This window comes from Clarias gariepinus, chromosome 14, assembly GCF_024256425.1.
Source record: "Clarias gariepinus isolate MV-2021 ecotype Netherlands chromosome 14, CGAR_prim_01v2, whole genome shotgun sequence".
In the NCBI taxonomy this organism is placed as follows: domain Eukaryota; kingdom Metazoa; phylum Chordata; class Actinopteri; order Siluriformes; family Clariidae; genus Clarias; species Clarias gariepinus.
In genome coordinates, this window is record NC_071113.1 from 18,363,097 (window position 1) to 18,390,072 (window position 26,976).

At 36.1% G+C, this 26,976-nt stretch overlaps 1 protein-coding gene across 2 annotated transcripts in view; it reads left to right on the top strand.

Moving 5' to 3' along the window:
• The window catches only part of ankfn1 (ankyrin repeat and fibronectin type III domain containing 1), a 73,875-nt gene that overhangs the window by 22,094 nt on the left and 24,805 nt on the right, over nt 1–26,976 (top strand). For both annotated transcript variants that reach the window (XM_053510803.1, XM_053510804.1), the window contains exons 6-10: nt 3,582–3,619; nt 12,602–12,730; nt 14,158–14,350; nt 15,121–15,331; nt 25,048–25,242. In XM_053510803.1, coding sequence (XP_053366778.1) covers nt 3,582–3,619; nt 12,602–12,730; nt 14,158–14,350; nt 15,121–15,331; nt 25,048–25,242 — 766 coding nt within the window. The remainder of the gene's footprint in view (nt 1–3,581; nt 3,620–12,601; nt 12,731–14,157; nt 14,351–15,120; nt 15,332–25,047; nt 25,243–26,976) is intronic.

Below are 26,976 nucleotides of genomic sequence, written 5' to 3' on the forward strand. Positions count from 1 at the left end.
TTTACACAAAACAAAGCATGGATCAGGAGATAAGGAGCATTAAGTATTATGAATATAGTTGTATATTGTGTGATCCTATTGGAAAATTCACTTTTTCATCTAGGTAAGACATTTTTTTTTTAGCACAAATACCATGTTTTGTCCACATTGCTTCATTTTTATTATATAATTAATGGCATGGTAAAAAAAGTTTTATCATGTTCATCTAAGGTTTTATTTAAGATATAAAACACTCCAGACTGTGCTGTGAAAGGAGGGATTGCTGAGGATTTCACATGATGTGTTTATTAGGGGAAATGGGGACTGTTAGACCCCTAATCCCAAAAGCATGTCTTGAAGAGCAGATTTTTTTAGTCCTGGTGAATCTTTGTCTCTGGCAGTGTGTAAGCTTTAGTGTGAGTGTTTGCATATGCCGTTTATTATCAAGCCGCAGTGTGCACAGCTGTGGCCATGTCTGGCCTTAATGCTGTTGTATGCGGGGAAAGAAAAGATGTAAAAATACCTGTTGTTACAGGAAGAATATATGCTGTTCTTTGCTTTGGTATACATATTATATTTGTGGATACCTACACAATAAAAGCTAAAAGTATAGAAGCAACCAAAGCTTTTTAAACTTTCAATAATTGATGACTTCAACATTTGATTAAGTTTGATTATTTTGATCAAAGCGCACACACACACACACACACACACACACACACACACACACACACACACACACACACACACACACACACATTATGTTTAAAGAAGCCTTTCCTGAAAACATCTCATAAAATATAATGCTTAAACCAAATTTTATAATAACTACAATTCCCATTGTGTGTTGTAGTCAAATAAGACCAAATTCAAACTTTTTGTTCTTACACACCATTGCACAAAATGCAAAAGTGGTGTTTGGCAATGATGATCTCAGTACTATCTCAGTACTAAACTATTTAAAAAATGTCCAGACCCAAGAATATAACAGTTCTTAACCAGGAGCTTTCCAAAAGTGCCCCCAGCCATGTTCAGACCTGTAATGTCCTTTTCTTAAGATATTACTCATTACATTAATTGTTCTTTTTCATAAATGGGGACAATAAATATTTAGGGCACTGTATATTAAGAACTCATAAATTCTTTATGCAGTTTTCTCTGGAATTACCCGAGAGACACCCTTGTTAAACATCACACGAACAGTCATTAGAGAAATATACCTGCTGTAATCTTACGAAACGGGACCTTGAATGTTAATAAAACTGAAGGAGAAGAATCTAATGAACATTTAATATGAGCGAAAATAAATTAGGAAGTGTTAGTACAGTTTTACTGCGGACTTAGTGATACTCATTTAGCCTCTGCAAGTAAAAATTATTGTCTGCTTTCTCAAGTTACTGTTGCAACGGATGATCCAATCATATTTGTTTCCCTTTTATATTTGATATATTTGCTGATATCTGCTACTAAAGTAATGCTAAACAAGTCAGCTCTCTGGAAGTTATGCAAAACATGGCAAGTGTGTAGGTGACAGACTTTAAGGCCTGTATTATATGGAATAGTTTTGTGTCAGTCAGTACAATACACATGCTTGGAATGTTGATTAAATCTTTATAATGTATAGCAAATCATGATAAGGATCATTGTAAAGATATGTTTGAAAATGAAAATATAAAACAAGATAGCTTCTAAAAAAAAAAAAAAAAACACCATACACAGAGTAAAGCATGATGGCGGTAGCATTAGCCTTAGGAGCTGCTTCTCTCCAACTGGTACGGGGGTTCTAGTAAAAGTAGAGACTCCAACTGCCAATGTGTTGTGGAGCAAAGCCTGCAGGCCTTATTAGAACAATGGTAATTATAAAATATATTTAGTGAGATATATTACTATCTATTTTAACATTATATTGACACTGTATAAATATAGAACACAAGGGTTGAAAGTGCTAAAGTAATTAACTAGCGGACCTGTGGGGACAGACAGCTGCTTCCCTAGAAGCGACATGTTTGGTGAAGGGCTCTATTGACATGAAAGAAAAAACACAGACAAGTTCAGCTCTGTGTCAAGTCCCAGACAACAACATGCCGGGTGTGACATTTAAGTAAAATCACCAAGATGCCAATAGCTGGAGTGTCTATTAGACAAAGCCTCACGAAGTGGCTGCTCAGCTTGTCTTCAGTGACATTTTTGTGTAGAGATTTAGACATTCAGTTAGATGTTCATTTTGTTGTTGTTGTTAGTCATCTTACATTATTTTACGATATATCATATAGTACGTGTTATGTCTTGACTGTTTATGGGTAAAATCTGAGTATGATGATGAAATGGTTTTGCAGTATACACTTATTACAATTATAGAAACTGAGAAAAATCTATAAAATCTATAACACTATTATTAATATTTTGCTTTATTGCACAATAATCTCAATGGGAAATTGTTAAATTTCTACCTGAAATCTCTACCTGAACTTATAATGTCCTGAACAAAAATAGAAAGCATTTTAAAGGGCTTAAAATATTCAAGAAAAATTTTGTTCTCTCAGTGCTTTACTTGAGCAGGGCTGTCAGTTTTTTAGAGAAAATGATTTCTGTGCAGCTTGTATATCAAGTTGTAATGCATCAGGCTGTCTCAGGAACCTTGAGCATGTCAAACATCTTTTGCTTGCTAGTCAAGATAAAATGAGAGATTTTTGTAAATAGTGCTCACATATCAGCAAACGTTCTCTTAAAAGTAGAATGTGTTTATCTGCCCTGACCGCACATTTAAATGCATAAGTGGAAAGTCCATCTGAGCACATAAGGTGTGGACCGGAGGTATTTTTTGGTTCTTTTTATTGTTTGTGTATGTATTCTGGACTTGGAAGATATGTTTGTTTCATGTTGTGTGCTATGATCTGGAAATAATTGATATGTATGCGCTGCGTGTACGCTTGTAAATGGTCTGGGTCAATAGCAGTCTCTTATTGTTAACTCAACAGTGATTCCTGTTCATGTGGAAAAAAAAGGTGTGCACAGTTGTTTACCCCTAAAGTGTTAGCCCCCACACACTTATGTCTGACTTTTGAAACCCTCAGATTTACATTTATATTTCAGCATTTCCTAGCTAGCTGAGGAAACTACAATACATGCGTCAACATCCAGATTCTTGTATAACAGTTACTGCATGTAAGATAAAAGACATACTGAGCTGTCAGTAGGGGAATTTTCCCAACATCATTCTTGACGGTTGCTATAACAACAGTGCAGCTGCCATTCTTAAGTACAATGAGACACATTCTTAGATGAACTGGTTTAAATGTTTATCAAAATAGAGAGTTTCTAAAATCATTAAATAGAATGCATTAGTTAAACTGAATTAAACTAGAAATTAAGGCTATTGCAATACTTATTATATAATTTGAAAAATCAAATGCACATGATAGTGTTCTTATTACTCTACCCCAAGTGCAGCTGTACTGCTGGCAACATGATGGTATCAATTTCTTTTGATAGAAATTCATGTGTCTCATTTATTCTAATGTGATCTTTTAAACAAATGAAGTTTGTTTACAAACAAACTATACATCATTGTACATTATATATGTTTTTCTTTCCCTTTGTAGAGCCTTGGGGAGACTGGAAGATACGAGAGCCGTAAAAAGTAAGTTTTTTCATTTACCCTCTAAATCCTCTAAAACTCTAAAACAGCTAAAACCTTTAAAAATCTTTGTTGAAAGAAGAAAGGCAATGATCATTTAATTTTTAAAGTGTCAGAATAAGGGTGCTTAATAATGACAAATAACGTAGAGTAAGAAATATTTTAGGGCTGTTAGTATGGTTAGTCATTTTATATCATCTACCATAAATCAATAAAGGTCTGTATAATTTATTATGGACACTAACATGCACAGAACAATAATCTTATACGTTCTCGGGTCACTCAAGAAATCAGTATAAAGTATAAGTACACTACCGTTCAAAAGGGTCACTTTGTAACTCCATGATTGTTTCTGATTTTCATTTCTTTCCACATTGTAAAGGAATGCTGAAGGCGTCCAAAAAATGCATTAATCTTCTTTGAACAGTTAATGATGAGATGTGTCCGCTACTTCTGCTCTGTAAAGACTTTATAAGGCCTCTAATCTGAGGTGCTGTTAATTGGTCATTTTCCAGGCTGATAACTCTAAATGAACTTCTCATCTTCGGCAGAGGTAGGTTTTGGTCTCGCCCTCCTGGGATGGCCTTTATGAGAGCCAGTTTCATTATGGTGCTTGACGGATTTTGCAAATGCACTTGACACAATACTGTTCTTGCAAAAACTATTACAGAAAGGCTGACCTCTGTGTCTTAAAATACCAACTAATTGTTTTTTTTGTTGTTGTTACATAATTACCTGATTCCATATGTGTTATTTTATAGTTTTGAAATCCCTAGTATTGTTGTAGAATCTAGAAAAAACAAAAAAACAAAAACATAAAAATTTGCAAGTGACCTCAAACTTTTAAATGGTAGTGTATATAGTATTTAATACATACTGTAAAAAATGACAACTTTAACTGGTTGTAATAGTGGACTTTACATTTTTATTTATTTTTTTCATGTTAATAATATGACAATGGTCTTGATGTTTTAAATGTTCAGTTGTCTTCCAACTTTCCATCATCATATTTCTGTTTCCCCCTAACCTGGTTTCTTCATTCTACTTTCATTTCTACTTTCTTATTGTTGTCATATATTTTCTACACTGCCTGCAAAAAAAACAAACAAACAAAAAAAAACTTATAAGGGTTAAAACGATTGGTCACCATCAAGCAAAAAATTTAAATGGTTGGAATTGATTTAAAAACTGTCTAACACATGGTTAAAATCTGTAGGGACAGTGCAGAACTATACTTTACAAAAAAAGTCATGAAGGGAGATCATTTTATGGCTTGATGAAGTTACATTAAATAAGAAAGGAGGGAAGTGCATGAAGCGATCCCATCATGCATAGTTTTTCAACTGTACAATAACAGTACAAGCCAGTGCTATAACCTGTAGTTGTTTCAGTTGGTCAGGTCTGGGCTCAGTAGCATTATGCGGCAATAAAATGAAGTCAGCTGACTAACTGAATGTACTGAGTGACCGGAGATCTCATCAGTGATTTTTTTTCTTCTCTTGTTGTACGGCATGTTCAAAGACTAAAAATGTGAAATAGTGTTTCTGCAAGCATGATCTGGGATATTTTTATATAGAAATTGGCCACTGTATTGCATGCAGTATTTACCGTGAAAGGTGGTCAAAATCAAACTTTGAGTAAAATGTGTGGTTCCTTTTTTTGCAGTGTATGTTTAGTATATTAAGGGAAACTATCTTTTTATTAACTTTAAAATACATTTCTATACTTAATCAGTTTTTCTATGAACATGTTCATGTTTTCATGTACAGTCAATTTGTCTGTATGTATTTCGAAACTAAATAAAAACATGAAATAACTAACAAAACAAAAACATATATTATTAACCACTGGAATAATTATATAACCTCACTGTTTTATTAAGCTATAAGATTAAATTACACTTGGCTTTATTTTTATGTTTGCTTACAGAGATTTGCTTTTAATTTCTAGGATATTCTTTGCTGCTTTGTTCTGTGTGTCTAAAAGAAAAATATCTAAACTCAAACTGGAACCATTTTTAGTAAAGTCACAATGGAACCATTTCTACCCCAGAGGAGGATGTCTAACTTGATTAACAGAGTCATTTAGAGGATGCCCACTGGGAATAGCTCTAATGTTTATCTTATCGATAAGGTTAAAACAACAATTGTCATCCAACCAATGTGCACCAGGGGACTAGTGGCAAATATTCAGTCCACAAGTGGTTCATTCTTTTCTATCAATGAACCTCTGTTAGCTATTATCTTATAGTGTAGGCAGGCAGGTCAAGCATTAGCAGTCAATGGCACAGTCAGTAAGGTAAGGCTGAGCCCACACAGAGAGAGACGTATTGCCTGATTAGAAGCTAATTGGCAGCACTGGCTATCTTATTATGCTGAGCTCCTGGAAACTGTTTGAGCTTTGAGCATACCTTGATAAAAATAAAAAAAATAAGTTATGGATGTAGTAGTAAACAATACTTTTAATTGTTTAAAATATTAAACAAACAAAAATTCATACAGTGCCCTGCACACGTATTCACTCCTTGAACCTGTATTGTTCACAAATTTTCCCCAAATATTTAAAAATAGAGCATGTAAAAATCATGACTGCATAAGTCACATAATTAATTGAAATGAGTTTGCCTATCTGTAAATAAAGTGTCACATGAGCTAAATATACATGTAACCACTCCGCTTTTACTTGCTGAACAAGTCATTCAGGTGAAGTTGTCTAGAAGTCTGAGTCTCTGAGTTATGGCAGCTTCTTTTTGTTAATTACAGATTTGTTGCTGAGGTTTTTAGATGTTTTTGCATGGGCTTTAAAATCAAGCAAAATATTATGAGTATTAGTCTGAATTGGTAGGCTCTAACTTCCCAGCATGTTATATTAAGAGATAAAAAGGTTATAGTATGCACTCAATATCTCTCTCTTTTATACTGTACATGTTTATTATTTTTGGAAGTAGTTATCACATGTAAGTAAAAAAGGTTTGACTAGTTTGTTTTAATGTAATTTTTAAATTAATTTTATGTGAACTGGTACTGTATGATTTCTGCATTTAGGGTTGAAGCCTTGAATTGTAATATGCCTTTAATAATGTCTTCAATAGCGTATCGTGACTACCTTTGCTCAGAAACCTTGCAAATGGTGAATACATTCTTTCCACACTGTGACTGCTGGTCATGACTAGGCGAAGAATAGAAGGCATGTACAATATAGTATGTTACAGATAGAGGTATGCAATTTAAATTTAGGCTTTATCTTTAAAACAATGGTTTGTTATAATGGTTATAACAAACCATTGTTTTTTATACTGGGTGAATTCAGACATCAACCCCCTCTAGATATCAGATGTTTATGTTTAGGCAAAACGTCACAGCAGTTATATACTGTATATACTGTAAAACAAGAGGAAAGAAAAAAACATCTTAAACAACATTAGATCTTATTCTGTGATGTTGCACCATTTGGCATTTTTTTAATTTATAAATGTATATATAGTAAGTGAGGTTTATACAGTAGCTATAGACCCCATAGGAATGCTCAGACAGTGCCAGCTTTAGAGGATATGATCTTGACCTGCATTTATTTATTTTTTGCTGTTTTTAAGTAGTTATTCTGGTGTGTGTGTGTGTGTGTGTGTGTGTGTGTGTGTGTGTGTGTGTGTGCCGTGTTGGTTTTTAGCAAAAGCCTGTTTGCAGATGCAGGTTTAATGGCGCTGCAGAGGCGAGCAGCTTTGAGCACTTTTCCCCCATTGTGACAGATCGCAGTGCCTGCAGCTAGACGAGCCCCTGATAGCCTTTAAGAAATATGGTACTAGTGGTGTTGCCATGGAGATCAACTCAATGCAAGCTGCATTTAAGCCTCAGGAACACATAATCAAGTTCTTTGGCTTTCATTTCAGCACAGTGTGCAGTACAAAGGTGTGTTGCCTTTCCATTTAGAAACTAAGTTCTGGGAGCAAAGGGAATTACCATGCTACTTTTCCTGATTGCATTTGTTGACACTTTATCAGCATGTTGTCTATTGAAGAAAATAGTGTTTCTTGGTGTAACCAGAAAATATGTGATGGCATATGTGATCTTACTCTGTTTAAGTAATACATTGGTTTTCTTTTAGAATGATGTACAGATTTTTCTTCTCAAAACCTTGCCTTTACATCAGTCAATGTTATACAATTTACTGGAATTAAAGTGCCTTGCATATACAGTATACAGAAACCCCTATTGTCTATAGATGTATCTCTAACTTATGATATCCAATGTGGATGAAATCAGTATAGTCTGCAATATTATAACAAGGTAAATTTACAGTAAATTAAATGGTGCTACATTTGGCGGTGAAACAATGCTCAGTACTCAAAAAAATCCCAACCTTACACTAAAGCATGGACAAGGTAGCATCATGTTGTGGGGATGTCTTTTATTAACAGGCACTGTGAAACTGTGCAGGGCTGCGGACATGCAGGATAAAGACAAATACTTTTCAAATACTTTTCTTAAAGGAAAATTTGTTCTACCCTTCTAGAGACTTGAGACTGGGGCAGAGGTTCCAAAAGGCAATTGACATAAAAATACTATAAAAGATACACTGGGGTGTTTAAAAAGAAAAAAAAGATGGATGCAGTCAAAGCACCTCATCAAGTATTTGTGTTATGACTTAAAAAATACTGATAACAACCATCTCTATATCATTTATGCCAGTGGGGGGCAAAGGCCACACTGTTCAGTCCTATCACACAGAAAAGCCCATGAAGCACAATTTGCTGAAAAAAAGCAATACTGTCCAGGATAGAAAGGGACCAGAAGACCTATTGCACCTCAGCCTGCCTCGCCCAAGTCCGATGATCTGGCTTCCAACTCCCATATTCCAATCTGATCGAGCATGCACCAAGCGAATACATGCACGCTTCACACTGCAACTCAAAGCACCTGAATTATCTGCTGTCGATAACCTGGTGGCAGATACCACAGCACAACCACAGAGGTCTTGTTGTGGAGTTGGAGTTGGTGTTTTCAAATTATTTGTGATCAAAGATTGTGTGTGTGTGCGTGTGTGTGTGTGCTTGTGACTTGGCACCACATCCAGTGTGTTCCCTGCATTGTGCCCTGAGTTCCTTGGGATAGGCTCCAGGCAAGTTGGAACTCTTTTCTGGATAAGTTGTATAAAAACTTAATGAATGAATAAATAAATGAATGAATAAATGAATGAATACATTTTTAAATAATGTTATATAACCTTTGCTACACTCATCAGGCTTAGCATCATGCCATTCTGTCTTAATTAGTAGATCAGATTATATGTTTATTGTGTATTATTTTATGTAGTCAAGTCAAGACATCATGGCCTTTTATTGTCATTTCAAACATATATAGTTCAGTACAGTGAAATGAAACAACATTCCTCCGGGACCAAGGTTATAACATAACTAACACCATAAATTTTAGCTAAGACACTTAATTAGCTAGCTAGCTAAGACAACAAATTAACACCATAAATTAACAAAAAGAGCTGAATTAAGGTAGTCCGTGAGATGGTAGATGCGGTGAATGTTTTGTGTTGCGAAAAAGTAGTGTTACAAAAAAGTACTTGTGCAAATAGCAGCAGTAAATATTGTGCAAAAAACAATTGGGAAAATTGGTTGGTGTAAAGATTCATTTGTGTGTGTTTATCAGTGCAATCTGATTTTACTGGGGTGATCTTGTTCATCTGAGTGAGTGTGTGTAATTAAAATTGTTTTTTTCAGACTTTAACTCCCTCAAAAAAAAAAAAAAAAACAGTTACAGGAAAATGTTTTTATGCCAGTAAAGGAAGCAAAATATCACATAATATACAATTTTCTGAATGTTTTATCTGCAAATATTAAATTTTTGTATGTAATTAATTAACAGGAAACAGCCATTATAAAATAGCCCTAACTCCATTATAGTAAATATATATTGTGCAATATATTGATTTAATACATTAAAATAGCCTGAGTCACCATTTACTGATTGGGAATAGCACCTTCGTTCATTACTCTACTATGCTGACTTGCTGTACATTTGTATTTGTGAATTAGTGTGTACAGGGTTGATTTGAGTAAGACAAAAGAAAAAACATCATCTGAGATTTGTAGTAACATTTAACATATTTATATATTCTATATGTGGGTGCCATGTGGGCTTTCAGTTTTATTAGACATGTGCAATCAGTTTTTTATATAACTATGCTGTCCTGATGGATTGATCCTTTATATATATTTTAGGGTGCTTCACTTGTCATTCTAAAAAACTGTAGTTGTCAGACATTTGTTTTCTTTTTAAACATCTGACAAACATATCCTAGGAGGGATAATGAATATAGACCCTGGCGATATGGCCTTCTCACAGAGCTATCAGTGTCACAGTTCATTAGGCCTGTGCCTTGTGAGTATCCACAAGCAAGATGCTTTTAACCTGCAACTATGGAAACAGCTTTGTTCTTTTTTTCATGTACACTGGGCTTGACAAATTTTATTTAAATTATAGAAGTATTGTTTCTGAGTAAATGAGCTATGTCATCGGAGCCTCTTCGATGTTCACTATTGCTCTTTTCTACCAAATTAACCTTGTTTGATGAGGGTGTCTACTTTAAGATTCATGCCTGCATTTTATTATACCCGCATCATTCTTGATTAATACCTGTTTCCGCAATTTGAGCATATGTATATATAGAGCATATTAATATGTATATCTGTTTTTCATGTCAGTCTAACCATAAAATGAAGCGTATACTGTAGCTAAGCTTACGCTTGCATCTACTGCTGTATTTAAATTTGCAAACAAACCTTATAACCAGAATGCCAAAATGTTTGACCTGCTTACCTACAACACCTAAACCTAAGATTTTTAAGGCATAGAGACCCATAGAACTGCTGTTTTTAAAACAAAAGTGATAAGTTGATAAAGTGTCACTGAGACAAAAAAAGAAATAAAGTTTGTGTTATTTTGCTGTTGAAATGATTACAGCATACTTGTGTCATACTTGTGAAAATCCAGCGAGTGGAATCCCTGATTCTTAAAAATCAACAGATAAATTGTTGCCAACTTGCAGAAGAGTCATATCTGTCTGTGGGAACTGTACACACAATCATTCACGAACACCACTTGATCATTAAGGGAACTCGGCTGGTAGTTATTGCAACATGCCCTGTATAGACCTCACCTTGGTCCAAGCTATTTCCTTACTGTATTCTGTCGTTCTGGACAATCAAAAGTCCCTGTTGGTTGTGCGGAAGTGCAAAAAACATGTTGTGATTTGATCCCCAAAATTTCTTATTATAGGCAACTCTGTGTCCTTAAGAAGATTTTATTAGAAGAGTTTGCTTGTTTCCATTTAGTTGCCACAGATCTAACAAAATCAAAACATAAAATAACAAAAAAATGATGGGGCCGCTCAAATATGCCATTGTATGTGTGTATAAACTTCCTTGGAAATCCACGTGTGTGCCTTTAAATGAATCAGCGCTAATGTGTGAGAGGACCTAATGTCTTTACTTTTCACTTTTCCATTTGTAATTTTTGAAAAATTTTTTTTACACTGATGACTCTGTTTTGACTTCCATGTAAGATAACTGTGAGAGAGGGTAATTTACTTTACTAATTAATGGTGTGTGTGTGTGTGTGTGTGTGTGTATGCTTTACCCAAGATATAATCACTCTGTTGGTCTTGAATATTCATGAAGGAGAAGAGTTTCTTTCATATCTTCAGTACAATAATTATTAATGATACCTATCTATATTATATACTATTTCATGTGAACTGGATAAAGGGGCCATTATGTTTAACAAATGAAATATTGGAACATTAAATAATATGCTGAAAAAGACAACATTTGATGTAATTTAACTTCCAGGTTGTCGCTTTTACTTTCAGGTTACTTTTTTATTGCTTTTGCTGATTTTTGCATTTTTATTTTATTTCGTTTGTTTATATCTTCATTTAGCACAATTGTTTTATCTTTAAAGTATCACAAAAAGGGGAAGAGGTTGTAATTTTCCAGTAGCCACTAAAAACAATAAAAATTAGCGCATGCATTGTGCACAGGAGCACTAAGTACACTTTCTGAAAAATAGACCACTTTGGGCCATTCGCTAGTCAGAATTAAAAGCATTATGTTATGTGATCAAGGTCTCGAGACTCTACTCATTTTGGGAAAACATGAGACACAGACAGACTAGGTGTAATAACAGAAGCAGTGAAAGTTTCCCTGCTTTATGAGTCAGTTTTTGGAATCTTATATGTTGAAGAACAAAATGAATAAAGAAATGAATATGTTTAAATTGAGTTCATCAAGTTCATTATTGTATAAAAAGTATTGTTTCGCATCAGTACAGTACAATCTTGTTAATTTCCTGGGATTCTTATGTGATTTATAGAGAGACAGAACATATGATCTAATCGTGGGGAAAAAAATAAAAAATATGTATGTGTGTTTGAACGATTTGGTGCAAGTGACCTGTGGACCCTTCTCAGGTCTCGGTCACCGCCATGGTACTAATTGTTAAGAGATTTGATGTCTGTTTTTGCAGATAAGTGACACTGCAGAGAACATGAGTGATGAGAGGAAGAACAACAGGTTCTCTTCTTTTCACGACCACCCCCTCTCACCACTGCATGCTGTGAGCATGCTCAGTGGGACCTTGCTGTAAATGCCTGAGTGCTTTTGTTGTCTCTGCGCTACTCATCCTAGTGCTGACAGAATGCCCCTCTCCTCCCCTCCCTCCTTTTCTCTATTTTTCCTCTTCCTTCCTTTCTCTCACTCACGCTCCCTCCCTGCGCCATCTCTCCTCTCCATGCTCCTGTCTCTGCGCATTAACCAGCCAGCTCTCTGGCGAGATGCGCATGGATAGGAGTGTGTTAGTGACCACCAGGTGTTCCCTGTTGAATTTAAAGAACAGGGTTCTCAGAGCCACTTGGCTATTCTTAAACTCTGAACGTCCATGAGACTGACCTGGGCTTCTCCACTTGCTGTCTTGTCAGATCCGAGAGCAAGATTTCCCGTCTGGCTCAGAGACTTAACCAAAGGCAGAGAGATGTCACGCTGAGCAAGGACTTCCGGCCGCTTCTCTTTTTCAGTGTTTCTCCAGGGAGCTCACAGAGCCTAGACAGGTGAGTACTCTCAAACCTTCTTACCTTCTCCTGTCTCCGGTTTCCTGTTTTCTAAGACACCTGGTCAAATCAACTGACCTTATTCAACCAAGGTAAGATCCATGCTGTCACTCTGCACCCACTGGGTGCTCCTCCAGCTTTTACATTTTGATAAATGGAGTTGGGTGATGGGAAAAAGTCAGTCTTAGACATGGCATGAAGGAAAGAACAACTCTCAAGGCATTCTTTAAATCACTTACTGGTGTCAGAGGCTGTGCTCCTGAACTGTAGAGCGTGTATTATTAGCGCTGTGTGGGCGTTCTTGCAGAAACTTGGTGCAAGCAATGAAAAATGGCACACTGCTATAATGTCATGTCTGAATGGATTATGGACTGCTGGGTGAAAAATATCACCCAGAACCCTGTGGTTCAGTGGCACTTAAGGAAAAATGTCAATCTAAACTGAGCACAGTTTGCTGAAATCACTTGGGCTGTGCTTTTCATTTTCTTATTTACATAATAATGAAAGTGTGTTTATTTATTTATTTATTTATTTCATTAGCTAGTTAGTTAATTTTATGCCTTTCCTGTTTTCAGTATCGTATGCAGTTGGACCAGGTTTTATCTTAGGACAGTGTGTACTCAGGCTATTCAAATGTAAAATAATTCAGTTTTTGTTTATGACTTTAAAGCATTGATTTTGAATGAAGCATGTGTGCTACATAACACTGCTTATTCACTACAGAAATAATATAATTGTACACACTCTGGCTTTTATTCAATGCTTTTTGTTTGTTAAATTTTTAAATAAGGAGATGAATTAAGTTCTTTATTTTATTGATATTTCGTTTGCTGTCTTGCTAGTAAAGTCACCCACTTGAATATTTTTATGAACAACTTTAAACTTTAAATACACCATGCTTTCTCAATGAGTCATGTAATGTCACAACATTTATTTTGGTGGCATTATTACTGTATGATGGGAGATGCGGCACATGCCAATGACTTTCAGTGAAGTTAATGGCATTTTTTGCCCAGAAATATGGCTGTGTCATAAGTGAAGAGAAAAATCAATTGATGAAATAACTTGGTCATTCAGTACATTCAGGTTGTCAGCTAACATTATTTTATTGCTACATAATGTTCTTGAGCTGATCAAATGAAGCGATCCCAGATCATAACACTGCCCCTAAGCACCTTCAGTATGCACGATGAAGGCATCACTTCATGTGCGTCTCTTGTCACGACCATCACTCTGGAATAGGGCCAATCTGGACTCATCAGACCCCATGACCTTTTTCCATTGCTCAAAACTTAGTCACTTAAAAAAATGTAATATTTATATACTTGTTATATAAAAATGTAATATATAATGCTTTAGAATTATTGTCGTCTACCAGTAATAGTGTGTGTGCCCTGTAAAAAGTTTTTGTCTTCCCCTCGCTCCAGGAGCTTTTGTGTTAGCATGACCCAGCAGATGCAGAACCTCCAGCTGAGCCACAGTAAGAAGGGGGCTGCTCCTGCTTCTCCCAGCGCAGCAAAGCGCCTTTACCGCAACCTCTCTGAAAAGTTAAAGGGCAGCCACTCGTCCTTTGAAGATGCTTACTTCTTTGGCCGCTCAGATCGCATCCGCAAAGCCTCAGTAAGTGACTACTAAGGTTTTTGAAATAAATAGATTATTGTGACCTGGACGTTTCCAGTCTGCTCCTTTTTCCACTAGGTATAGCTCATAGAATAGAGAAAGTACATGCTACATCATTTCTGGATATTTTATAACTTCACCAAATGTTTCTTCATTTGCAAATATCACTGATTATTGGTTGCCAGTCGTCAGAGATACTGCAAAAATGGGCTTGACACTCTGCAAAAGTTTCCTCACACTCTTCTAAGGCTCAATAAAGTGTTTTATCGACCTACTTCATTTAAGTTATCTTACATAATTAATAGACTGAATTTCTACATTATCCAATGTTCCTACAGTATATTCTGCCCTCTTAAGAAACTCTATATGGTCCAACTCAGGGAAAAAGTGTCTAAAATAAACAGTACACACAATGATAACTATAATTATAATTATAACATTTTCAATTAATCATCAAGAGAATTTGGTTACAGTTTATTTGAAATAAATATTTTTTCAATATAGTAATATTTTCTCTGAAAACACATCTTGCAATATACTAATTTAATTGAAATAGTAATACTTGTCTTCTCAATGCAGTGACATGATTACTATATTTATTACTTTGTAAGGTTTATCATTATGGCTGTGATACTAATACTGTATTGATTTTTAGTAGTAAAGAACATTTCTGGCCCATGGTAATGAAAATGCTGTAAGGTTTTTTTTGAGATGGAACAGCTAGTGGTCTGTGCTATATTTTGAGCTTTTTTTTTGTCCCTGTACTGTAGAATATTCAAAGCAGTGAGGCTCTATTTGAGGCTGTGGAACAGCAAGACCTGGATGCTGTACAGATCCTTTTGTTCCAGTACACAGCAGATGAACTGGACCTCAATACTCCCAACAGCGAAGGCCTGACCCCACTCGACATCTCCGTTATGACCAACAATGTGCCAATAGCCAAGATGCTTCTCAAGGCGGGGGCCAAGGAGAGTCCACATTGTGAGTACTTTTACTGTATGATCTTTGAAAAAAATTAAATTTACAATGAATGTTTCATTTCAACCAACCTGTTTGTTGATGGACAGATACACCAGTCAGTTAACATCACAAAACACTAATACATAAAATTAATTCTATACTATAATTGTAATTATATACTGGTGCATGGGCAGCCAAGGCCCACTCATGCCTGTGTGGAGCCAAGACAAGCCTGTCTGGTCTAATTTCACAGAAAAGCCAATGCAGGACAAATTGACAAAAGATATCCTGCCCACAATAGAAAGGCATGAGAACACTCAATGCACCATCCTCCAAATTCACCAGATTCCACCATCCTCCAAATTCAACAGAATTCAATCCGATTGAAAAGACAAACAAGGCTGATCCACAGAGGATCCATCCCTCAATGGACAGCACCCAACGGAACCACTTTCAGTGTCCAGACACTTCACCACGCTCTCAGACCTTTACAAGGCTGAGCGTTATAATGTTATGGCTGGTTGGCGTATAGTCGAGACTCATACAGATTGGTTTTAATGGTTTAATTGTTTTTTAAGCACCTACAGGTACCATCCTTAACCGCTTGCATATTAATCTTCATAATTAACTTGTGATCATTAGTGCCATCTGATAATTTTTTTAATAATGGAATTCTGATTAAACCTTTCCAATTAAAACTTCTTTCATCAACATTCTCATCTCTTTTCTCATTGATTAACCTTTATGCAATAACTGAGAGTAGTGACAATGAGAATTAGCCCATGCTTCATGCCTAAAATGAAGTGATGCAGCAGCATTTTAATCCTTTCGCATTTATCCAACTCTCTCAGCTCCTCATACATTTTGGGTAAACAGGTCAGGTACCAAAGATTTCATTTTCATCTTTGTACTATTGTCAGTGTTACTTGTTAATTGTCTATTAAATGCCATCATAAGTAAGTGTGCTACCAACATCTCCCTATTCTAATGAATTTTTAGCACTAGATAAGAAATCTGGGACATCACAAAAATGTCGATTTAAACATACAGTATTTTGATGTGTTTAGGCATGAAAGTTTCACACGTTGGACATTCGCTGTGCACTCTGCGGTCTAGATCTTAAAATGCTGAATGTTATCAAGTTAAGTTAAAAACCCAAACAGAATTAGCGTATCAAGATTTGTAGACTCAAATGGGGATCATGGGATTGTGTACAAAACCACTAAAGTCTGTAGAGATTGAAGGTTTATTGCCGTAATTCATCATCATGAGGAGATTTGTCTTGTGTCAAAATGTTGTTTTTTAATGTTAAGACCAAAAGCAGGCCTCACTAATGTGACAAGCCGTTTACAGTGAAAACAGGTATACATAGAGGGAGGCAGTGTGATGTTTTCTCACACTTTACTTTAGAGGCTTGTGCAGCTCAACGCTTAAATAAGTCAGCCTTTCCATGACAGCTGTCATAAGCAGTCATAGTTGTGTTATAAAATGGCAAATCAAATGATTACTGTCATGACTATTTCGATTATGACACACTGCTTGGTTAAAAACAAGTTGGGGTGATTTTTTTTGCGAAGCCTTCAAAACTGATGAATAACATCAGTTAAAATCTGAAATTTGATCTTATAGAAGTAATAGACAAGAGAAACATTCAACAGGTTATAAAATTGTGCTTCGTTTCTTTTCACTTAAGCTACAATGAAACAATTCATTAAATCAGTAAAGATTTGGGGGTGCATAAAACCAACTTAAATCCTTATGGTTATGAAACTCAAAGTGCACATAGTGAATACAGGGAGCAATAAACAGAATGTAGTGTACAGACAGACAGCACTAGCTTTGTTCTGCACCCAGGGCCTTCCAACTAATCAATAGCATATTCATCTCTGCAAGCAGTTGGCAATAGAAACAGGTGTTTCTTACCTTCTATGCTTGTGAAAGGAAAAAAAAAAAAGCTTTATGCAAAGCAAGCACTTGAATCAGTGGGAGCAAGAAAAAGCCAAATGTTGTCTGAGAGCAGACAGAGAGCACTGTGCTGCCGTCTGGACGTTAGGGTGGCAAGGGGACACATCGCATAGCATCCTCCTGAAAAATCTTAACAAGGTTTGTCATTTAATGGTTTAACTTTTCCAATGATGCATGTAACCCAGGGCAATTATACTAAGTGATTTATTGTACCCAGGTGGCAGTTAAATTTCAAAACATTTCACCGCGGCACAATTCGATCCTTGTAAACAAACAGAAAATAAACATTGCCGCATTTTCCACTTCTGGGTTTTCTGCATTATATTTATGTCAGGCCAGAAGTGCCAAGTAAATCAATCAGCCAGACGCCTCCAGTTTGGAGGTCCAGGCGTAGGTTGAAGTTAAAGCATGTTTATGGCCCTTCAGTAAGTCTCCACAATGTCTATATTTAGGGCGATCCCTGCTTCGCGACAATGCCAACTGTGTAAGACAAGTCACTATTGGCATAGTTAGTGCTTAAATTTATAGTACTTTCAATTAACCACACTTAGTGGCCAGATGTCAATCTTCATACAACAGGAAATTGCACCTCGAGGCTGCTAATATTGCTGGCTTTTTCACTGCTCCATGGACCCCCAAGTAAGGCTGGTTCGTTTCATTACCTCCACTCCCTCTCCCCATCACTAACTTTTTTTTTTTTAAAAGAGAAGACAACACTTACTTTATCATTTCTTCTGGAGAGCTCTCGTCTCTAGGGGTTTGGGCCAAGCAGAACAGTTATAGTGAAAGAGGGTTTCTTCAGCCACATATTTATTTGTTTATTTTGCTGTCATGGTCTATGACTAAGACCCTGAAAGACCATGCTCTAGTATTCAGTCTATGAGGAGCACTGGCCAGGCAACGTTCATTTTACCATGACAAATCTATACGGCGAAACACAGTGCCATGTGTTTCAGCTTAACGCCAAGTATGTCTTTTTTTCTTTTTATAGTTCATCATTCCAGTGTTCAAATACAACCAACTGACACTGGCTTTGACAACCTGCAGCACTGGCATGATTAATGACTTTGTTGCTCTTTTACAAAATATGCAATTTAGACAGTTATCTCTTATTCTAAATCACTTTAGAAGCTCATAAACTATTTCATATTAAGAAGGTTTACTGTAAACGATGGAATAGCTAATCATGTTTTGGTCTCCTGTGCTGTGCTTTTACCATCTACCTTAGGACAACAATTTTAGCAATTACATTTTTAAATTAGACTACACCTTAGGATCCAGTGTATTACAATTAAATGACTTGGTTTGCCCTACGAGCATTTTCTTGTTATTTAGTCTGCATGAAAAAGGAGATTTTATTTGTACCTACTGTATTAACTCATCTATGATGTGTATTGAATGTAAAACAGTGTAGCAGAATAAACTTTTACTTTATCTTCTTTTGCAAAAGGCAAAATCAATGCACTTTAAGAGTATATGGGCATTGGTGGCTCAGTGGTAGTTTTCTTGCCTGCAATGCAGAAGGCTGTGTTCGATTACCAACCAATGCCCAAACCCCTGCCACTGGATGCAGTTCTGGTCCTAAGCCCGGATAAAATGGAAGGGGTTGCATCAGGAAGGGCATTTTTGCTGTAGGATTGGATGGCCCGCTGTGGCGACCCTTCAATGGGAACAGCCGAAAGACTATTAACAATGCACTTTAAAAGTATATGTGAGGAATAAATGTTTGGAAAGTTTTCACTCTCTGTCTGAGAACTGTTTAGATCAGAGGAAAAATGACTTGGGAGGCTATCAAATTAGGAATATTTAAATCATTTTAATATTTTCTAAGTGGTGACAGAAGCTATGAAATGTATCTGAAAATGTATTTAAATCTGACACAGATCTTATATTAAACAATCTCATATTGACATACTTTAATGAACCCTATTTTTAGACATAACACTTAAAATACATTAAACCAAGCACTGCCAGGCCACATCAGTTCAGGGGGTACATGGACTTCTGAGCTAGGATAAGTTAGAACTCAACTCAACTCAACTTTACTTGAATAGCACTTTAACAACAGGAATGCCCCAAAGTGCTTCACATAAATAATGAAATAATCTAAAAATACATTATTAAAATAACATCACACATATCTAATCAAACAGAATATATAAAATCAACATCTCATGGTTTAAACGCCAGAGAAAACATGTGAGTTTTAAGATGGGACTTAAACACTCTCAGTGATGTGGCCTCAAGATCAGTCAAGTGTTCGTGAGGCCACATCACCACAATTTGGGTGCCGCTACAGAGAACGTCCGATCACCCCTAAGCTTGCAATTGGTTTTAGGAATAGTCAGCAAAAGTTTATTTGATTATCTGAGAGACCGGGGTGTGGCATATGGCTGAAGCAGATCCGAGAGGTAGGGCGGGGAAAGGCCATTTAAATTACGGTACTGTACCAGGAGCCAATAAAGGGAAGCCAGAACTGGAGAGATATGTTCTCTTTTACGGGTAGACGTTAAGAGTCGAGCAGCAGAGTTTTGAATCAGCTGTAAGGAAAGGATATCTTTGTATTGTTTTTGTACAGTTGTGGTCAAAAGTTCTCCATGAGCATGACATTCATGGCAATATTTGACTTTAAGTATTTTTTTTAAAGTGGTCTTTGCTAGAGAAGAATGATTGCATACAGTATACAGTACAGTACACATCCTACCATCAAGCCCTAAATAAATAAATACATAATAATAATAATAATAATAATAATAATTATTTATTTTTAATATATATTATTAATATATATTATTTTTATATATATATATATATATATATATATATATATATATATATATATTTTTTTTTTTTTTATTATTATTATTATTATTATTATTTAAATAAGCAAATACTTAAGATCCTTTCATTGGATAGATAATTGCTGCCGTGATTTTATCTGGCAACAGTTTTTTCAATCCAAATTCATGCAATTTGTATCTTCTCATTTCTTTTCTAACCGTGTCTTCTGTGGTTCTGGAAAAATGTTACTGAAAGGCCAAATTACTAATCTATTTTAAGCAAAGAAAAGAATAAACATGGTTCTTTACAAAATAAATATATTTGTTAAAATGTTCCCTTTATAAGCTTTGAACTATCAATAGCACTGATTTTGCCATGATGAATTTCAACATTTATGAAAGTAACATTTAACAGGGGTAGCCACCAAGTTGCCACTGTTGGGACCTTGAGCAAGGCCCCTAATCCTTAATTTCAATTTATGTACTGTATAATAAGGTAAAAATGTAGGTTGCCCTAGATAAGGGCTTCTATGTAAATGTTTGAAACACATGGTTATGTCTGTTACACCCTGTTTTTCAATCAGGATTTCTGAACTCTGCTTTAACCTTATGGGACCACAGACATATATGCAGCTGTTTGATGTCTGATCGAATTATTTTTTTTATTATTTCTCGTGATCTTCAACAAACTTTATACTCAAAAAGGTTTTGTGTGCATGTTTTCTCCTTGTTTCAAGTTGCCAGTGACTCACTACAAAAACACAATCTAAGCATATGTTTGCTATATATAGTACTGTGCTAAAATCCACCCCTCATTTCTTCATATTTGGTTCCAAAAAGCCAGACTTTCATGCAATTTTCTAGTGTAGGCTTGAGGAACAGTTCTTCACACTTCTAGAAGGACTATTTGGCTCTCATCTGTAAGCAAGATTTTGGCTTCTTATTTTCAGCCTAGTTTCAGAGAAATGTTTTTTGTTTGTTGAGCCACACAGGGATCTATGAATCATTCAAGCATAAAAATATCTCCCCTAAGGGATGAACCAGTGAGAAACAGGTGCTGATGATGACAGATGATCAGGCTGGTGATTAGTATACTGGTGATGCTGAATGCTGTTTGGTTGGAACATTGTTACATAAACAACTATTTTTTTAAATATTGTATTGTAACATTTGTTCCTATTTCTTTAATCTAAATTATTTAACTTAGAAGAAATAAAAAAAATGTCCAGTACTGTACATACACTTACCTAAAGGATTATTAGGAACACCATACTAATACGGTGTTTGACCCCCTTTTGCCATCAGAACTGCCTTAATTCTATGTGGCATTGATTCAACAAGGTGCTGAAAGCATTCTTTAGAAATGTTGGCCCATATTGATAGGATAGCATCTTGCAGTTGATGGAGATTTGTGGGATGCACATCCAGGCCATGAAGCTCCCGTTCCACCACATCCCAAAGATGCTCTATTGGGTTGAGATCTGGTGACTGTGGGGGCCATTTTAGTACAGTGAACTCATTATCATGTTCAAGAAACCAATTTGAAACGATTCGAGCTTTGTGACATGGTGCATTATCCTGCTGGAAGTAACCATCAGAGGATGGGTTCATGGTGGTCATAAAGAGATGGACATGGTCAGAAACAATGCTCAGGTAGCCCGTGGCATTTAAACGATGCCCAATTTGCACTAAGGGGCCTAAAGTGTGCCAAGAAAACATCCCCCACACCGTCACACCACCACCACCAGCCTGCACAGTGGTAACAAGGCATGATGGATCCATGTTCTCATTCTGTTTACGCCAAATTCTGACTCCATTTGAATACCATTTGAATGTCTCAACAGAAATCGAGAGAAATTGTAGCCTCTTTTTCCTATTGGTAGTGAAGATGAGTGGTACCCGGTGGGGTTTTCTGCTGTTGTAGCCCATCCGCCTCAAGGTTGTGTGTGTTTTGGCTTCACAAGTGCTTTGCTGCATACCTCGGTTGTAACGAGTGGTTATTTCAGTCAAAGTTGCTCTTCTATCAGCTTGAATCAGTCGGCCCATTCTCCTCCGAACTTTAGCATCAACGAGGCATTTTCGCCCACAGGACTGCTGCATACTGGATGTTTTTCCCTTTTCACACCATTCTTTGTAAACCCTAAAAATGGTTGTGCGTGAAAATCCCAGTAACAGATACAGCGCCCCTGGAGCAGATAGGGTTGAGGGCCTTGCTCAAGGGCCCAACAATGTCAACCTGGTAGATCTGGGTATCGAACTGCTAATCTTCCGATTAGTAACTTTCCCCAAATGTTAAATTTAGTATTTACATGGTCACAAACACAACTTCAGACTGATTTATCCATTGAGAAAAAACTGTGGCAGGTACAAACTGATAAAATTAAAACTATTTTTCACAACTAAAAAAATACTTGAAATTTGTGTGTTTTAACACCCCAATGATTCAAAGAAACCACAAATTTTTTTGCAACTTGTAATATTTCACAAAACATTGTTTTGTCTTCTTTATCCTTCTTGGCAGGCAGAAGCATTTACTTTCTCATATACCACATACGAACTGTACTGTATATCCACAGACATCCTGTAATCTTAGTGGATTTAATTTGCATTTCTCTGTAGCAAACTAATATTTGTCTAATTTTTGTGCAGCAGATTTTTCTAATAATTACTGACTTTCAGATTTTTTTCCCCTTAAAACTTTTATATATATTTGCTGCAAAGAGAACTAAGGCCCTGGCATTTGATTGTCTGGTTAGCCTCAGAAGGTGGTACCCTCTTACTGTCCAGATTTAGATTTTTTATCATCAATTAATGTCCATGAATCTCCTGTGACTGCCTTTTCATTTTTGTGTTGGATTTGTAAACTGTCTTTTAGAATGAATTATAGAATGTTTTTACCTTTGGCCTGATAAAGACAAACCATTGGGTACAAAAGTGTTCCCTTAGTCCAACTTTTTTATTCATAGGATAAAGCCAAAATAATATTAAGTGTTGTGTTGATTTATTTTCTGTAATATTTCAGCTTTAAATATACAGCGGGGCAAAAAAGTATTTAGTCAGCCACCAATTGTGCAAGTTCTCCCACTTGAAAAGTAAACAGAGGCCTGTAATTTTCATCATAGGTATACCTCAACTATGAGAGTGAAAATAAGAGAAAAATCCAGAAAATCACATTGTAGGATTTTTAATGAATTAATTGATAAATTCCTCTGTAAAATAAGTATTTGGTCACCTACAAAACAAGCAAGATGTCTTGTAGTTTTTACAGACCTGTACTTAAACTTCTTCTTTCCTCTGTTCTTAACTCATTACAGTACCTGTATTATGGTATCTGTTTGAATTCGTTATCTGTATAGAAGACACCTGTCCACAACCTCAAACAGTCACACTCCAAACTCCACTATGGCCAAGACCAAAGAGCTGTCAAAGGACACCAGAAACAAAATTGTAGACCACCAGGCTGGGAAGACTGAATCTGCAATAGGTATGCAGTTTGGTGTGAAGAAATCAACTGTGGGAGCAATTATTGGAAATGAAAATGGAAGACATACAAGATGTTACGTCCCTGACGTATGATATATATATATATATATATAATCTCCCTCACTGATAATCTCCCTCGATCTGGGGCTCCACGCAAGATCTTACCCCGTGGGGTCAAAATGATCACAAGAACTGTGAGCAAAAATCGCAGAACCACACGGGAGACCCAGTGAAAGACCTGCAGAGAGCTGAGACCAAAGGCTACCATCAGTAAATCACTACGCCACCAGAGACTCAAATCCCTCAGTGCCAGACGTGTCCAGGCCCGTCTGAAGTTTGCTAGAGAGCATTTGGATGATCCAGAAGAGGATTGGGAGAATGTCATATGGTCAGATGAGACCAAAATAAAACTTCGTGTTTGGAGGAGTTTTGGAAAAGAATGCTGAGTTGCATCCAAAGAACACCATACCTACTGTGAAGCATGGGGGTGGAAACATCATGCTTTAGGGCTGTTTTTCTGCAAAGGGATCAGGACGACTGATCTGTGTAAAGGAAAGAATAAATGGGACCATGTATCGTGAGATTTTGAGTGAAAACCTGCTTCCATCAGCAAGGGCATTGAAGATGAAACGTGGCTGGGCCTTTCAGCATGACAAGGATCCCAAACACACTGCTCGGGCAATGAGGGAGCCACCATGGAGGGAGTTGATAGTCTGTGTTGCCCAGCGACAGCCTCAAGACATCACTGCTCTAGAGGAGATCTGCATGGAGGAGTGGGCCAAAATACCAGCAACAGTGTGTGAAAACCTTTACAGAAAACGTTTGACCTCTGTCATTGCCAACAAAGGGGATATAACAAAGTATTGAGATGAAATTTTTTTTATTATTGACCCAATACTTATTTTCCACCATAATTTGCAAATAAATTCTTTAAAAAGCTTACAGTGTAATTTTCTGGATTTTTTTTTCTTATTTTGTCTCTCATAGTTAAGGTATTCCTATGATGAAAATTACAGGCCTCTCTCATCCTTTTAAGTGGGAGAACTTGCACAATTGGTGGCTGACTAAATACTTTTTGCTACACTGTAGCTTAATTTGCAAGGTTCGCAAACATTTGGGTAGAAAAAAGTTACTGTTTATATATACAGTATATATATATATATATATATATATATATATATATATATATATATATATATATTTATATATAACAATAAGATGTAGCAATGTCGATTCTGTCAAAATAACTGTTTATAAAGAAGGATTTAAATGTTTGTTTCTATCGATGTTCTGCTGCTGAAACTAATGTGCACAATCCTTTTTGCACAGTATTTTCCCCTTGTGAATGTGTTTGTGTGTATAAACCTTAAAAAAATAAATCAGACACTCTGAAGAAAACAAGATCAGTAGACATCGAGGTGAAATAAACTGAGTTACACTAAAGGTGCAGAGGTGCATTTATGAAGCTCAGGCCAGCGCTTTGATTTATTTATTTATTAATTTTTTTAGTTGTGAGTCAGGAAAGCCGTGAGGCTCATCTATCAGCGCTGGTGCAAGAAGCTCAGAGGCGAGCAAGCGAGCTTTCCACACAAGTGATGAGAGAGAGCCTCAGTCTGGAGACATCAGACAAGGAGAAGCAGCTCAAGGCCTGGGAGTGGAGATGCAAGCTCTACAAACGCATGCGCACTGGATTTGAGCATGCACGTGAGTGTGTTTTACTAGTATTAAAGAACCCTGCCTATAATAGGAACCCCCTTCAACACACACACACACACACACACACACACACACACACACACACACACGCACACATGCACACTGACAGACATTGTCTGGTATGTGGATTATGATTAGCCCTAATGATTCCAACTGCTGAATATCACTGACCCAGAATCTTATCCACCCATGTAATTGTAGTTTTATTGCATGCCTTGGCTCATTTTGAATTGTGGTTATCACAAACTAGGAACACTGAATTAATAGCATATTCTCTTTCTCCCCCGGAACAATTTAATTCCCTCACATGGTCCTTCCACCTTGATAGTATGGAACGCGCTCCTGGCAAATTGAATGCTTATTATATCAGCCGGCTTTTGTGGCCCTCTCTGTGTAAACGCCTGCCAAGGCAGCTATTACAAATAAAGCAAGCTATGGCACAGACCTTTTCAGGGATTGCTAAAAAAATTATAAAAGGTTCTCAAAGGAGGCTATAATAAGTATTTCAGCCAAGCAGAATGGTGTTGGTTCCAGCACACTGTGCACTGGTTTAGAGCTCAGTGAATGCATCTAAAAGTGAGACCAGATCATGGATTACTATGCTGATAAAGAAGAGATGGCTATAATGTTTTTAAGTAGTAGAGGTATTCCTATGGTTCTTTTAATAACATCAAAATGATGCATGTAAATAGACTATTTTATTCTGTTGAAAAAAAAATCTGTTTTGGTTTTCAAATGAAAAATGGTGGATTAGGAGCAACACAAAGCTTTCTAGCTTATAATCAGTTAAGCGAAGAACACAAGCAGTATTTATACATTTGCACTTTATTTACCCACCTTGTTAAATTTAATTTAGTCTTTATAAAATAGGCTTAAATATGCTAAAATAGGCTTACCATTATGTACCTTCTAATAGTAACGTGCACAACACTCATTGTAACGCTTAGTTAGCGCATATCCAGATACCTGCAGAATGTTCAAACAACTCTGCATCATGCCTTGGCTGCTGCTTTACTTTATTAACACAATGCTAGTATTTGTGAAAGATCCTACATCCATTATAAGATTGTTTTTAAGATTTTTAGTTAATTGTACTGTATAAAAGTACTGTATAAAATCTGATATAGTGATAATTTCCTTTAACATTCCCATAAATCTTTACATCCTGATAAAAGAAAACTAGAAAACAATCTTAAGGTATGCTCCAAGCAGTTGTATTGTGTTTTTATGATTATTGTTCTCAAAAATAAATCCTATGTATGATTAAGACTTGTCAAACAGGGGCTCAGTAGTTAGTGCTTTTTATCCTTGTAGACATTAAATGCCTTTACAACATTATTGACATCCCCATGTTAATGGATCAGAATAGGTACTGATAGATTTTCTAAAGCATCAGCTCAAATCAATAGTGTCAGCTGTCTAGCAAATGAGCTCATTCTAAACAGCTAATTTATTACATACATAGATTAGATTTACTAGTGCTCTTGGGTCATATTTAGTCAAAAAGTTTAGTGTGCAATACGATACTTACTGTTTAATACTATACAGTACTACTGTTTATTGTATTGTATTGTATTGTATTGTATTGTATTGTATTGTATTGTATTGTATTTTATTTTATTCTATCCTATTTTATCTTATTTTATTTATTATTTATTCCTTATTTATTACTCTTTCCTTTCTACTGCATACCAACCGTGAGCAACTGTAACCAATAATAGG